The 16,507-nt window shown below is 38.1% G+C and overlaps 1 protein-coding gene across 4 annotated transcripts in view; it reads left to right on the top strand.

Annotated features, from left to right (window-relative positions):
• The window catches only part of Morc1 (MORC family CW-type zinc finger 1), a 184,072-nt gene that overhangs the window by 62,129 nt on the left and 105,436 nt on the right, over positions 1-16,507 (top strand). For all 4 annotated transcript variants that reach the window (XM_013515035.1, XM_013515034.1, XM_013515033.1 and 1 more), the window contains 5 exons: positions 8,574-8,653; positions 9,313-9,383; positions 11,690-11,754; positions 13,077-13,220; positions 14,929-15,083. In XM_013515035.1, coding sequence (XP_013370489.1) covers positions 8,574-8,653; positions 9,313-9,383; positions 11,690-11,754; positions 13,077-13,220; positions 14,929-15,083 — 515 coding nt within the window. The remainder of the gene's footprint in view (positions 1-8,573; positions 8,654-9,312; positions 9,384-11,689; positions 11,755-13,076; positions 13,221-14,928; positions 15,084-16,507) is intronic.

Raw genomic sequence — 16,507 nt, 5'->3', positions numbered from 1 at the left:
GTAACTCTGTGTTGTCTGTATTGTGCTTGTGATATGTTGTAAAATGTTGTATGTCTGTTAATGTTTCCCTCCTTTTATCTTTAAAATAATAAATAAATAAATAAATAAATGTCAAGAGCAATTTAAGCCGGGTGTGGTGGCGCATGCCTGCAAGCCCAGCACTCGAGAGGCTGAGGCAGGAGGATTGGTGCAACTTTGAGGCCAGCCTGAGCTACATAGTGAGTAGAAGCCCAGTCTAAACAAATAGTAAGACCCTTTCCAAAACACAAAACAAAAAAAATATAATTTATGTAAATTATTTTAATCACATCAGTCACTCAAAACATTGTGTCATGCTGTATTCTGCTTCTGCAATACACTCATAGGTAGTTATTTCTGTAAACCAGATTACAGAAGTAAATTCTGGGTCGGAAGATATATACATCACTAACTTCAATAGCTGCCGCTCACTGACCCTCTAGTAAGTGGGAACCAGTTTATTGTTACAGCAGCAGTGTAGCAGAGTACCCTGCTTCTCATTCCAAATGATTACTTAATATCAACAGTGCTTTATTTTTTCATTTTTACTTTTCTAAGGAGCAACCGTTTTATATTGTTTTAATTTTCATTCCCCTCAACACTTTTCACTGACTTTAAATTTTCTAGGCTTTTTTTCCACAGAGAAGATGTCCAATAAATTATTTCATGTAGAAAGCAGGCATAACCACGAAACTTGGGGGGGAGTGGCTTAGAGGCAGAAGGCAAATGTGTGAAGATCAGAGAGGGGGTGGCCTGACGTGTCACAGAAAAGTGAAGTACAGGAAGAGGGTGGAAGGAATAAGGAGGCAGGGGCTGAAGCTTCAGGCTGTGAGCAGAGGTTAGGAGTCCTGGACACTGAGGTCCTGAGGGTCATTCACGGAGAGAGTGCAGCTCCCTTGCCTTCAGTGGCAAGGACGGAGGAAGAGAGTCGAATGGGTGCTCTTCTGTCTCTTCCAGTGGGTGCGTTACTCAGGGTCTTTTTCTCTTCAGAACTCTACTTAGTAGTAGGGAAGAAAAGAAAGATGCCTCAGGTTAGTGGAGGATCCCAGCTCCGGATGGAGGTTTGAACAAATATTCGTTCATATATAAGAATGGGAAACTTCATCACGCTGGCACTGCAGAAGTTTCTGCATACATTTAGTTACTTTGTCGAAATTGTGGTAAACAGTTGTCAAGTTTAGATTGTGACCCAGTATGTAGATCATCTGGGTCCAGGTTATCTCACTAATACAGATAAGGATGACTGCAATTTTTGGTCTTTATTATTTAAAATGAAGCACAAGTGCAGAATTGAAATCCTTTGTGCAACCTTTACTTTCTATGTAATATGCTTAAATATTTAAGGAATTACCTCAGTTGTTCACAGTCTCCTTTTAATTTCACTTTGATTCTAAAAAAAAAAAAAAGACTTGGTCTAAAATAACCAATTCAAACCAGATAAAAGTATGTGGTTAGGATGTGATTTTAAAAAAATAAAACAAATGATAATTCCAGTATACAGTGAAGTATACTTGAGTTTTTCTCTTCTTTACATGTATTAGAGATACATACATGTAGGTTATGATTTAAGTGAGTATTGTTCAATGGAAAAGAAAATCGAGAATTCATTTGCCTTAAATTTTATGGGTATTTCCTGCAGTTAACCATATAATGGTCTATGAAACTGAACATTAAAGTTAAAAATCAATAACAGATGCAGAGTTCATTACTATAGCTTGGATTTTTTGTTAAGCCATGGAAGTAGATGAATTTTAAAAATTTTTTAACATTACCTTTTTCATGTAGGTAAGTCATCAGGTTTCTGTAAGCCTTTCAAATCCTTGGAAGAAAAGTAATTTGTTCAGCTACTTAATTTCATTTTCTAATCTCCAATGTATTGCTCCTCTAAAACATACTTTGGAAGAATTAGATAATAATAAAACATATTAAATACTATGAACCAGCATTGTTCTAAGTATTTTAACTGCCTTGATATACTTACTTCTTGTAACAACCCTGTGAAATAGATATCATTATTATCACACATATGATAAGGAAGGGGAATCACAAGAAATGAAGTGATTTGACTGTTCTTACAGAGTTCTCACAGGTATCCCTTAGCCTGGCGCCCAGGCAGGTGGACTCCGGGCCATCCAACGTTAGGTGTTTATCATGAAACTGTTCCATCTTCACTCTATCTGTCCTGCTTCTGTTGAAATACTGGAAGAGACTCACAAAGGAGCTAAATATTAACAGACTCCAGCTGAGAAACATTTAAATTATGTGTGGCCTATTTGGACTAGCAGTTGGTGAAGAATTTGCATTACTTACGTTGTTTAAAGGCAACTCTGCATCAAGTTGTCATTTAAAAGCTCTAATGAATTCACTCCTGAATTCTACAAGAACTTTAGAGTTCTAATGCCAGTCCTCCTCAAACTCTAATAAAATTGAAAGAGAAACTACTCCAAAAGTCATTCCTAAAAGCAAGCATAACCTGATTCAAAACAGAAAAAGAACCTACCCTAAGAGGAGAACTACAGGCCAATGTCTTTAATGAACATAGGTGTAAAAATCTTCAATAAGATATCAGCAAACAGAATGCACATAACCATAAAAAAATCATACATAATGTCCAAGTAGGATTCATTTCAGGGATGCACGGATGGTTCAACATATGCAAGTGAATAAATGTAATACACTACATAAACAGAAATAAGAACAAAAATTACATGACTATCTGAATAGATGTAGAAAAAGAATTTGACAAAATCCAACACCCATTCATGAAAAAAGTATTGAAGAAAATAAGAACTAAAGGTCTTTACCTCAACTGATAAAAGCCATCTATGACAAACCAACATCCAACATCATACTACACAGAGAGAAGCTAAAAACTTTCCCTCTAAGATCAGGAACAAGTCAAGGATATTCACTGTCATCACTTCCATTTAATATAGTTTTCAAAACATTGACTAGACCAATAAGACAAGAGAGAAAAATACAAGAGATATGGATAGGGATGGAAGAAACTAAATTATCATTGATGTTGATGACATGATCCTCTATGTAGAAGACACCAAAAATTCCACCAAAAGACTCCTACAACTAATATACAATTTGGCAGCATAGCAGGATACAAAGTAAATACTCAAAAACGAGTAAGACTTCTTTATACCAATAACAAACTCACAGAGAGAAATTACAGAACTACTACTTTTCACAATAGCATTAAGGAACATTAAGAATTAACCTAACTAAGGAAGTGAAAGAACTCTACATTGAAAACTGTAGAATGTGGAAAAAAGGAAATTGGAGAGAATATCAGAAAATGGAAAAGATATGTCCTGTTCCTGGATAGGTAAGAACCAATGTAGTCAAAATGGCCATACTTCCAAAACTGTTGCATAGATTTAATGTAATCTCAATCGAAATACTCATAACATTCCTTACAGAACTGGAGAAAGCAATCCTAAAATTCATATGGAACCAGAAGAGACTTAGAAGAGGAAAAGCAATTCCATACAACAATGGCAAGGCGGAGGGCATCACAATCCCAGACTTCAAGTTATGCTATATTTATTTATTTATTTATTTTTTGGTTTTGGTTTTTCTCCAGTACCGGGAACTGAACTCACGACCTTGTGCTTGCCAGGCAGGCGCTTTGCTGCTGAGCTAAATCCCCAGCCCTTCAAGTTATACTATAAAGCTACAGTAATAAAAACAACACAGTATTGACAAAAGCAAAATCCAAAACAAAACAAAAAACTAGACTTACAGATCAGTGGAATAGAGTAGAAGATACAGAAACAACTCCAGCCACACTCACCTATATTATTTTTGACAAAAGGGCCAGATCCCTTCACTGGAGGAAAGATAGCCTCTTTAACAAATCATGCTGGGAAAACTGGCTATCCACATGCAAAGGTTGAACCTAGACTCATATCTCTCACTATGCGCGAAACTAAAATCAAAATGAATCAAACATCCAAACATTAGTGTAGGAACATTTAATCTGCTAGAAGACAAAATAAGTAAAACTCTTCAAAATATAGGAGTAGGCAAAGACTCTTTGAACAAAACGCCAGTTGCCCAAGAAATAATACCAGGAATCAGCAAACAGGATCACATCAAATGAAAAAGCTTCTGCACAGCACAAGAAACCACTAACAGTATGAAGAGACAACCTACAAAATGGGAAAAAATTTTACCAGCTACTCCTTAAAGGACTAATATCTAGAATATATAAGCAACTAAAAAAATTAGAACCCCCAAATTTAAAGACTCAACCAAAAATGGGCCACTGTAATGAATAGATATTTCCCATATGAAGAAATACAAATGGCCAATGAAGATATGAAAAAATGTTCAACATCGCTGGGCATTCAAGAAATACAAACTGAAATAACAGTAGGATTCCATCCCATTATAGAAACAATGGCTACCACGAAGAAATCAACCAATAACAAGTGCTAGTGAAACTGTGGGGAGACAGGAATCCTTCTCCACTGTTGGTGGGAGTGTAGACTGGTGAAAACACTGTGGAAATCAGTGTGGAGATTCCTCAGAAAACTAAAAGTAGAAATTCCACTTGACCCAGCTATTTCCCTTGTAGGTGTCTTCCCAAAAGAACTAAATGTGCCATATTGCAAAAAAAGACAAATAATAGGAAAAAAGAGAAAAAAAAGTATTGTAATCCAGTATGGACAATGTATCTGGAAGTGTACCCTGACTTGGTACAGTTGTCCTACATGTTTTATGCGTGCTTTGGTTTTCAATCTGTGTAAATGATAATTTACTCCATAAAGCCTTACAAGGTCTCATAAGATAAATGAATGTAGTGCTGGAAAAATAAAGGGGGATTAGGGAGGGGGGGAAGAAGGGAGCTGAAATGTGTTCTGTACACGTACTAAGCCCATATGTGAGTGTAATTCTTATGTACTGCAAACATGTACTAATAAAAGTAAAAAACAATAAGAAGAAAGGAGCTTGATGATTGCCAAGGCTGCAAGTAGTAGGAGGTTATGGGAAAAGCTGTGGCCACTTTCTTTCGGTGCTTATGAAAATGTTTTCAAGTTGATTATGGTTTCATTTGCACAACCTAATATACTAAGTATTATTGTATTATATACTTTAAAATGCAGAATTGGAGCCTGAGGATGTAGCTCAATAGTAGAGTGCTTGTCTAGTGTTCAGAAAGCCCCAGGTTTAATGCCCAGCACCTTGAAATAATAATAAAGTAAGATAAAACAAAACAACCAGGCATGGTGCTACACACCTGTAATCCCAGCACTCAGGAAGCTGAGGCAGGGGGATCATTGCAAGTTCAAGGCCAGCCTGGGCTACAAAGTGATTCAAGACCAGCCTAAACTGCATAGTGAGACCCTGTCTCAAAAAGATGAAAAAAAAATAGTGAAAAAACCCTAAAGCTAAAGCTATGGCTGTTGATGTAGACTTTCTAGATTAGCCAAGCTTTTCCCTAAGGGGCCTGATAATAGACGTATGGGCATATTCAGTGCTTTCAATTTTTTTTCATTTAATTGTAAAACCCCTAAAAAATGGAAAACAAAACATCTGTATATCTGAGGCTGTACCAGAAGAAGCCAGTGGCTCCGTTTGGTCTATGGGCCCTATTTGGCCTGGTTCTGATAGAGACTCATTGGTATGCTTGGATCTACACTCTCCCTGCTGCCTGACAAATACCTCTTTTCACATATCTTACAACATTTTGGCTTCAAGAAATGGTCTACAGGTGTCCACCTGCATCTTGTAAAACTTCTGATCCCTTTGTTAGTCAGGGTGACCCAGAGAAACAGAATCATTAAGACAGTGGAGACGCTGGTGTGGGAATCACCTCACACGAGTACGGGGCCTTGACGTCCCTCAGTCTGCATTCTGCCAGCTGGTGTCCCAGGACAGAAGGCAGCACAGTCAAGCCTGATACAAAGTCCTGAGAGCCAGAAATTCTGATGACCCAGCTCAAGAAGAGATGGCTCCCCGCTCAAGATGGATATCCCAGCTCAAGAAGAGGTTTCATCAGCCTTCTTCCACCTTTTCTCTACTCAGTCCTCTGTGGATTGGGTAATGCCCATCCACAGTGGTGAGGAAGGGTCTTTCTCACTCACTCTACCAAATGTTAATATTTTCCTGAAACACCTTCACAGACGTGTGCAGAAATAATACTGTATCAGCTTTCTGGGCATCTCTCAGCCCAAGTGTAGGTGACACACAAAATTTAAGCACAATGTGCCACTCTGAATATTGAAGACATCAGAGAACAATAAGCTGGTGGCTCCTGAGTGTATAGGGACAGAACACAAAGGAGTAAAATGACACATACAAAGCTTTCTGCATTCTCAAAATGAGTATTCTTGGATATTTCTTTCTACAATGATTTAAACCAATAGTTTAAAGATTGACTCCAAGGACTCCCTAGTTTCAGTTGTACTTTGGGAGCATGTGATCTACAAAGCTTTTCTTTTAAAAAAAAATTTATTGAAAAAAGATAAAACAATTTCATAGCAAATTAATAGGAGAATAATAGTAGTTAATATATTGCATATTGTCATCTTCAAAGTAGTTGCTCAGAATACAAGATATGGGCATCAAATTTTTTCCAGTCAATATTATCACAAACCTTCCTTTTCAGTGAACTAAGAGATAGTAATAGTATAGCTACCTTGCATTTTTCTCCCTTTTCCCTTCCCCCTCCTAGATCCTTTTTTCTTTTAAATAATTATTTCCCATTTCACAATATCTGTTGTATATTCTAGACCTTATTTACTCTTTCAATTTCTCACACCAGGGAGACAGTGCAGTGTTTACACGTGTGAATCTGATTTATTTTACTTATGAGTATGGTCTCAAGTTGCAACCATTTACCTATAAAAATCTCTAGTTTATCCTTCTTTATGGCTGAGTAAGTAGTCCATTGTAAAAAATACTACATCTTTTTTTATCCATTCCTTGGTTCATGGCATTTGGATTGTTTACAAGATTTAGCTGCCACAAATGGTGCTGCTGTAAACATGAGTGCACATATATTGCTGTGGTCTTGTATTCTATAATCTTCAGGGAAAATACCCAGAAGGGGAATAGCTGGGTTAAGTGGGACCTCTAATCCTAGTTTTGTGAGGAATCTTCAAACTGATTTCCACAGTGGTTTCACCAGTCTACACTCCCACCAGCAGTGGAGAAGGGTACCTTTTTCCCCACAGCCTCTCCAGCACTTACCGTTGGTTGATTTCTTAACGATAGCCATTCTTTCTGGGATGAGAAGGAATCTCAGCGTTGTTTTAATTTGCATTTCTCAAATGACTAATGATGTGGAACATTTTTTCATAAATTTATTTGCCAGTAGTATTTTTGTCATCTGAGAAGTACATATTCATCTCAGATGCCCATTTTTGGGTTAGGTCTTTGAATTTAAAAATCCTTTATATATTCGAGATAGAAGTCCATTGTCTGAGGGACAATTGGCTAAAACTTGTTCCCAATTTGTGGGTTTTTTTTTTACCCTGTTGGTAATTTCTTTTGATGTGAAAAAGCTTTCCAATAAGATAAGATACCAGTTGTTGATTCTTTGAAGGATTTCCCGTGCAGTTTGGTTTTTGTTCATGAACTCTCTGCATGCCCCTATGTCTTTGAGATGTTTACCTACTTTCTCTTCCAGTAGATTTAGTGTTTCTGTTTTGATATTATAGCTTTGATTCACTTGGACTTTAGTTTAGTGCATGGTGATAGACAGGAGTCTAGTTTTAGTCTTTAGCATGTGGAAAGCCAGTTTTTCTAGCACCATTTATTGAAGAGGCTATCTCTCTTCCAGTGAACATGTTTAGCTCCTTTGTCAAAGATAAGGTAACTGAATGTGTTTGTAGTTGTGTCTGCATCTTCTAATCTGTTCCACTGATCCTCTGGCCTGCTTTTTTGCCAGTATCATGCTGGTCTTATCACAGTAGCCCCAAAGCTTTGCTTACCTATACTGTGTTCTCTTCAAGTCTGTAGATGCATATGTATGTTCATTTTTCTTTTTTCTTCAGTGTTCTAGAGTATCTTTGCTGTCACTAAAATAATAGATCTTGAAAATAAAAACTTCTTGAGCAATAAAGTAGAAAATGTGCTTTTAGTTGTGTAAAATGATATATTAACGTGCATTTCTGTGCATTTCACTTAGAGATAATTGTTTGGAGACTGGGAGAAGCAGTTTATCCAGTGTCAGTGATGATTGGAGCAAGAGGGCTGTGCATGTTAATCAGAAACTTTGACAGTGAAGTACTTGCATAATTTTTTTCTTTTAAGAAAATTACCCTATTTCATATGCAAAATTGAACATGTGTGTGGGCAGAGATTTTCCTGTCTCGCTCCTAAAGTTACTTTACAAAGGTAAAATTGCCAAGTATTAAAAGGCAAGGGATTTCTTCTTAGGTAGAAAGTTTCCTAATGTATCATCTGGATATAGCATACTTGATGAATTTTTCTTAATAATTAGTATCCCTGGAGTATGTAATCTTACTAAAGAATATTCTCTTATGTACTTTAAAATGAATAATCTGACTTGATTATGTCCTTTTACTTTGCAGAAAGTATTTGTATGCCACATCTTCTTTCAAAGGAGCACTTAAAAATGAAGTTAAAAAAGCACAGGAAGCAGTAAAGATTGGTATGTGGTTACCAGTGGTTTACATCATTATTGTCCATTCATTTGACAAACATTAATTCAGCATTTATTCTGAGACAGTCATTGCTCTAGGCATTGTAAACAATACTACAGTTAAAAAATTGTCATTCCTACTTCTATGGAATTCATAACACAGCCTGTCCATTGTTGAGTTTCCTTATGTATGATATGATTTATTACTTTAAATATGATTTTGTACATACTTGGAATTAACTGATGTGTATTAGAAACCTTCATAGTCATGATACTGTTAGATTATATTAAAGGCCAGCATTTCATCTACTTTAAGAAGCACTTTTTAACATACTTTTTTTCCTACAGCAAAGATAAACGTATCCTTCCCCAGTCATCTGGGATGGAGAAAAGTTCTACATTATATGTAGATTTTATAGAGTTTTTAATTGGCTAAAGGTCAACTCATACTTTTGGATTTGTACATGTAGAATTATAAATTGTCATGCCCAAGAGGAAGCCAGATAGAGAAGATAAAAAATGCATAAGAGCTCTGAAGTGAACTCAGGATGTTCTGAGATCATGATCTGTGTGTCATTCTCACTGGTCATGGCTATATGTATCGAAGACACTCTCTTAAAAATTGAGAGAATTTCACTGCATTGTAACTATTTTTCTTCTACTTCCAGCTGAACTCATACTGAAAGAAGCACAAGTCGAAGTAAACCAGCCTGACAGAGCTGCGTCATCTTCTGCCTCGGTAGGCCCTGGGAAGAGTGGTCTTAAGCGGCACCCGGTGTCACTTACTGTTCTTGTTCATAGCTGTCTCTCATCATTTACTTCTTACACTCTTCAGTGCCGGTAGGCTGAACAGATTAAGTTGATTTTAACACAGGTACACAGCAGATGGTGCAGAGAAAGGAGAGAAAGCCCAGCAAATAGCAGGAAGAGCAAAATATCAGGTGAATTTGGGACAGTGAGGAAGAACCTAAGGAATGATTTTTTTAAAATGAAAAGGAAAAGAAAGGGAAAAATGGATAAAAAGCTAGTAGAAAAAACCTAGCCTATCCAGTCTCCTTGAAAATATCTTTTCAAATTATAGCTCTCTGTGGACTTAAATAAATGGGGAAAGTAAGAGGAAGACTAATAAGTAATTCTTCTTTCGAGTGCTCGGAGTTATATGCCGTGATTATGAATATTAATAACAGTGCTTCCAGCTTACGAAGCTCTTTTCTTAGGAGTTTCTCCACACAGTTCATAAACATTCTCTGTGTTTCTTCCAATATGCCCACAAGTAGGATGGTTCGAAGGAACTGTTATTATTAATTATGGTGTATTTTAGCTAAGAGGAAAAGAACATTGCCGCAGGATATGTGCTGCAAGTTTGCTTTTTACCAAGGATGTGGTACAAAGCTGTGCACCATGGTAAAACATTAAAAGGCTTGTCTGTTTGCTTGATTACAAAGCGATGGCTAGGACTATAAAGAAAGAATTCCTTTTGTCCCCTTTCCTTCATTCTCTTCCACGGGCTAAATACCTGCATTCTTTCAGTGATTTCCCCTGGACGTTAAGTATCGGGGATGTGGCTGACAAAGAGCTGGCCCACCTAGGGGTCATAAGGAAGGGGTGAAATCAAAGGATAGTGCACGGTAGTGTCCAAAGCGGAATCTATCCCTGGTTTTCTCAAGATTCTCTTACTCCCCCCCCCCCTTCCATTTATTTATTTATTTTTTAAAGTTCAAGGTAAACCTGTCTTACTGCAATTGATTTGTTTCATGGTTTAAGCTTTTTTCTTTTCTTAATTTTGTTTTTACAGGAGGAGAGGTTTACTTGGGCTCACAGTCTGTGGAGGTTTCAGCCCATGGCTGGCCGAGGAGAAACAGTCCATGGCAGGGCAGGCAGGAAGCAGGGAGCAAGTTCTTTTTTTCTATTTTGTCTCTAAGAAATCCATTCCCCTTACTTTCTGTGTCTAAGAGCCAAGACCCTGGCTTTCTTCTTGCCGTCACCTGCTCTTTTCACTGCCCCCTGCTCTCCACGCTGAGTGTGAGCGCACTGCCAGGAAGAGCAGGGTGTCTTTGATCAGTTTGCTTTGTTGCTCTCAAGTGCTCCGGTGACTTTAGTCCCGAGAAGAGAGCAAAGCAGAATGACCTGACTTTCTGACCTTTTAAATGCTTGTGGGCGGTTGAATTTGAGTGAAATACTTACTGGTCATTTTCTATTTCCTTTTACTTGAAAGACAATGATCATGTTCCATCAGCAGTATACTCAAAGAGATGCCCGCCATTTGCGCCAAAGTCTACTCTTATTTGTGAGAACAATCCTTGTGAATTATTCCCTTTTTGTTTGGTTAGAGTAAGCACACTACGGATAGGATAGTGATTGAGCCAAGACAGCAAATTAAAAAGCTACGTAACAAAGACAACTGGCCACTGGTATGGGAATGCTCTGAGAAGGAAAAGCAGAGGGATGGGGTCATCCAGAAAAAGGAAATAGTGGAGGCATTCAGAAGTTCACATGAAGGGCTTTTTGACTACTAGCTAAATTTATCAATTACTATTTTTTTAATGATTTGAGGGCTCCTGGAGGATCAAAGCCCTCTGACAGAATTCAAGATTCTCTCAGGGGAAAGACCAAGACCTTCTCTGGGTGGCTCGTATTTAAATCACTATTTCTTTTTTTAATGGAAGAAGTCTTAGTGATTATATGATTGAACACTTTCTGTTCTTACAGACAAAGACCAGATCCTAGTTACACTGAATAATTCACCCAAGTTCTCATGTAGTTTACGCCAAAGCCATTATGCCATTGTAGGGAAGGAAGATTCTTTCTCGGAAAGGCTGACAGAGAGTACATCTAAATAGGTGCAAGAAGAACATGATGGGTTAGAATTTGGTTTCTCTTCTAACTACTGGAACTTAATCATTTACCAAGGGTCTGTTGAATACATACCATGCTCTAGGCAATGTGATCTATCATTAGTACCCTTGAAGTATTTGGATCATAGGGTAATATCAACTCACTTTTTGTCAACTGTATGTTCTCTCTTAACCAAATGAACTTCCCTAGGATATATTAGAGAAAGCTTTGGAAGATGTAGAAGCAAAGCGTAAGAATCTTAAGGAGAAACAAAGGTAAGGCAGATTTTTCTTTTTGCAAGGATCCTTGGTTCTGTGTGTTAACAAATTCTGTTAACAATTTCTGTTAACAAATTCTGTTAACAATTTCTAAGTAGGCAGGTTTTTGATGGTTACTATAACACTTTCTCTTTTTCAGCTTGGGATATTTTGTAATATGAATCCTCATATGGTCAAGATAAACAGTGTAAAATATTTATAAAGTATATATCTGCATGTGCATATATTTGTCTCGGCAATGTTAAAAATTTTAAACAATGAGAGATTGGTTCAAGATTTGGTAGTTTACACTGGATGAAGACAGCCAACGGCCAGATTATCGGCTCCGAAAAGAAAAGGCTGTGTTTATGGATGGCACAGAGCTGTGGTTCAGTCAGGGAGAGGAACTGTATTTGCTGCTCTTCTTGGTTGAGAAGTGAAAATAAGAGTAACACTCGTTATGCACCACATCTGCTCCGTACATTTAAACTGATCACTCAGCCCTTACGACACTCTGTGAGAGTGGGCAGATAGCAATCCCGTGTTCCAGGTGAGGCAGGGCTTAAGTGGCTCCTTCATATTTGCCCAGTTATTTGCAGAGTGAGCCTGCATTGGGAGCCACGTCTGCCTCTTACGTATGGGCAGTTTTCACAGCTCCCTGCAGCCTCCTGGTGCTACGGTTCTATCGCATTTTGCTATTTCTCAGGGCTTTTATACATGTAATAGAAAAGTTTAACACAAAACATAGTATAGAACAAAGTCAGAGAAGCAGAGTTCACATCCATTGCCTTTATTAACTTGCTTTATTAATTTTTATTTACCTTTGGTTTTGGGGAAAGTTTAGAGAGAGCTAAAGAGCATTTTTTGGTATATTCTAGGCTGTGTGGGGCATTTGGAGATGTGGGAACATACTGAAAGTTAGAAATTACATTCAGTACTAGAAAAATCTACAGTATTAAAGAGCCAAATTATCATTTTTCAAAAATGCTTCAGTGCATACAACTATAACTATATATATTAACTATATATATGTTAAGATTCATTTTTCTTAATGTCAACATTTCAAAACTCTCTTGGGACTTTCTGGTTCTTGTAAATTTAAATTAGGAGACCTGTTTTAGAATCAGTGAGGGCCTGTTTTTGACTGGTACAGTTACGCAGAGTACTTGGCTATACAATGACACCACGTATTCATTCCCACCAGATTTTGCAAAATAGCTGGATATGTGATATATCATTCCATGGATGCTTACTTTCTGAAAAATAACTGTTAGCAATTTTGTAAAGTGAGTACTTTTATTTTTAAAAAACTTTAAAATTTTTTCTAAACATGCCTCTAGAGAATTAAAAAAAGCAGGAACACTATCCCTGTTCTTTGGCGTGAATGTAGAAAACCCAAGCCAAGGTGGAATGTTCCTCTACAGTAATAGCCGTTTGATCAAAATGCATGAGAAAGTGGGCCCGCAGCTGAAACAGAAGTCCTTGTAAGTACGCTTTTGCTTTCAGATGCACAAGCAGGCAGCAGGAGGGTGCAGCGAGATTTTGTCTGTGGAGTGAGAGGAGTGATCATTTAGAAGGGAGCAGGTGCCGTAGTCTCTGTTCATCCTTCCTGTGAACGTGCAAGCATTAATCTGCCCAATTTATATTGTCAATGAAGCTGTATACTTCCTCCAAGGAAAAAGCACACTTGTGGAAATTTTTTTCCACTGCATTCCTTGAACAACTTGATACTTTACCACTGCTTGTGCTATCTCTTTAGGCTTTTAATGTTTTACCAACTTAGAAATATTATAGACACGTTAAATAAATTTTGGAAGAGAAGGAAAAATCCATAGTCTCAAAAAGCAGCCTTGTCAATGTTTGGTGCTGCCCTAACATGTATAAGATTTGCCAAATACCTGGATGAGCATATATGACTAAGACCTTCCAGCCCCGTTGGACTTTTGAGTAACAGATTCTGCTGTTTTCCCAATGGTCCACAACTCCATAAGCTGCTTTCCTCGGTGATATAGAATTCCAAGGAGACACCATGGAAAAGGATAAACAAGATACCCATGACTAGCAGCATGGGTCAGGGGAGCATGTGGCATCCTGATTCCTCACTCTTAAGGAACTAGCAGTTCATTCATTGTTCAATAAATAAACAGTTTTATTGTGTATGTGCTGGACACCATACTAAACTCTGAAGGCAAAATAGGGTTCAGTTTTTTCAAGCTGGATTTTCAGTTCGACTGTGGAGCAAAGTTATGAACACCAAGCAGATTATTTACTGAATTTGGTGTTTCAGTAGTGGAAAGTTTGTGCTTGGAGCCATTTGAAATTTGAGGTAGCACTGTCTTTAAAAAAGCTGTAACCAAACGAGGGGAAGTCAGGTGAGGATTCCTGGAAGAAGTGATGTCCAAACTTAGACTTGTAAAAAGAATAGTGAAGGGAAAGCAGGGTGGAAGAGGAACACGGTAAAAACATGACAGGTGAGGTCCCTAGTTCGGACAGATGGGATTAATGTCCCATGGAGAGGCAGTGGGGAACCAGCTGTGTTAGACAACTAGATGCTTTGCTCAAAACAGGTTATGTCACCAAGCAGAATACCCCAGGTATGTACATCAATTGCCATTAGGAAAGTGAAAAAAAAATACAGCACCTCCCCCAACAACAAAACCAAACGTCTATTCATTAAGGTAACAGTCAGATACCTATCTCCCTCTGGAATAATGAAACACATATGTTCTCTGAGGAGAAGTCACCGAAAAGCCCCGTGGAGCTCTGCAGTGAGGAGAAATCCAGCCCAACAAGTGAAACAGGGACAGAGAAAGTGACTGTGGGCAGTTTCATTAAGAGGATCGTGGAGGTTTATTGCAGTGAAGCACTGTTCCTGGTATCTATGCTGAGAAGCTCCTCCTTCGCCAACCTTCCTGTGAGGCTATAGGTTTGGGAGAAGAGTTACACTAACTGACCAGTGATATAGTGAAGTGATTTTGTATTATGGGACCAAGCACATCTGGGCAGAGATTTATGGGGGGGGTCATAAGATAACTGTAAAGATAAATTTTTAAGACAGCTCTTTAAACTTTATAAACTCTGCCATGGTGCAGACAAAGAGAATGAATTTACTTTTGAAAACACTGATTTCAAGTGACCTTTCTTTTTCTTCAGCCAAATTTTAAAAAAATGGATATAAATTTATTCCCTCAGACTTGGCTCAGGTGTGGTTGGAATTGTGAACATACCCTTGGAGATCATGGAACCATCCCATAATAAACAAGAATTTCTCAACATCCAAGAGTATAATCATCTACTAAGAGTCATGGGACAGTACTTGGTGCAGTACTGCAAGGACACTGGGATCAGTGAGTATTCAGTGGTCACACTAAGCGATACTTAAAAGACGGATCAAGCTGTGGGATTGAAGTGGAAATGATTATATTGGCTCCAGTAACCAATAACCGAAAGACTGACAGAGAACTCCTATTCTAAAACCCTAATAGAGAGACTGGCATTATAGCTCAGGGGCATAGTCCTTGCCTAGCATATGTGAGGTCCTGGGTTCAACCCCAGGCACTGCAAAACCAAACAGAACTAAACAATAACCACAGAGGCAAGAAGGAAGGTAGTTCCAAATGTCATGTGAGAAACAGGAGAAATTAAAAATGGTAAGATGAAGGAGATCAGAGGGCAGTGTGCAGTTGCAGCCCAGCATGTGTGGGAGAGGCGGATGGGGGCTGCAGACAGGCTAAGCACTTGGTCCTTCAGGGGCCTTCGTAGCTCATAGCATCCCATGGCATCCCAGTGTCATGTCATGGCACAGAATTACTGACCCTGGGTCATTGTAGATATAGAAAACATTGTTTTGTGTGTCTTAACATGCTTTAAGTATGTTAATTCCAGAAAGATTTCAATTGAAAATCAACAAAATAAGTATTTGGAAACTTAGAAAATAAAGTGGCCATCTAAAAAATTTTGACCTATTTGGACCACGTCATTCCCGGGGTTACTTGAACAGCCGGACGGTGTGCTGTGTGTTAATAAACACTTGCAGAAGTTATGCATGACATAGGGCTTCATTTATGGAAAGAAATAGACAAGTTTCCCAGTATTTTTTCAATGATTTCTGTGAACTATATATGTCAAAAACGTGTCTCTCCGAGACAGTTTAAAATATTACTGCTCTGTTTGACTTGTAATTTTAGAATATTTTCTGTTCTTTTGCTCTTTCTGTTTGGACCTAAAATTTTCTCAATTAAGCCAGAAGTAAGAGTGTAGGAACTCTGGCAAAAAGATGAGATGATCGAGAGGACAGATTCCCTGCCAAACTAGACTTTTATGTAATGGTCTCAAACCTACTCAGAGTGGCTGCTAGCAGCATCCACATTTCCTGAAGCCCAACCTGAGACCTACCGAAGTAAAATCTGCATCATCACAGGAGCTCCATGTGGTTTTAGGCACATCCAAGTGTAAGAAGCGCTGCTCTGAAGGGTAGCTTCATGCGGTTTTTCTTTGGATAGCCATGCTGTTTTCACCTTTCTCCTCCCTTCAGAGACACAGTTGAAGTATCTTATGTGTAGGAATTACTCTGTTGTATGGCGAAGTTTGCTTAAAGCTGTAAAAAATGTGGGAAAGTATATAATGCCAACATAAATACAAGGAAATATAAACCAACCGTCATACTGGGTTTTAAATGGTAGCATAACAAGGTGCTAAAGAAAGCAAGCATTTGAAATTATATGACTTCCCAGTGTATCTTCTCTTCTCTTCTCTCCCCTCCCTTCCCCTC

Source organism: Chinchilla lanigera, unplaced genomic scaffold (genome assembly GCF_000276665.1).
Source record: "Chinchilla lanigera isolate Chin_1 unplaced genomic scaffold, ChiLan1.0 scaffold00026, whole genome shotgun sequence".
Lineage (NCBI taxonomy): Eukaryota > Metazoa > Chordata > Mammalia > Rodentia > Chinchillidae > Chinchilla > Chinchilla lanigera.
This window is presented reverse-complemented; position numbering and strand designations above follow the sequence as displayed.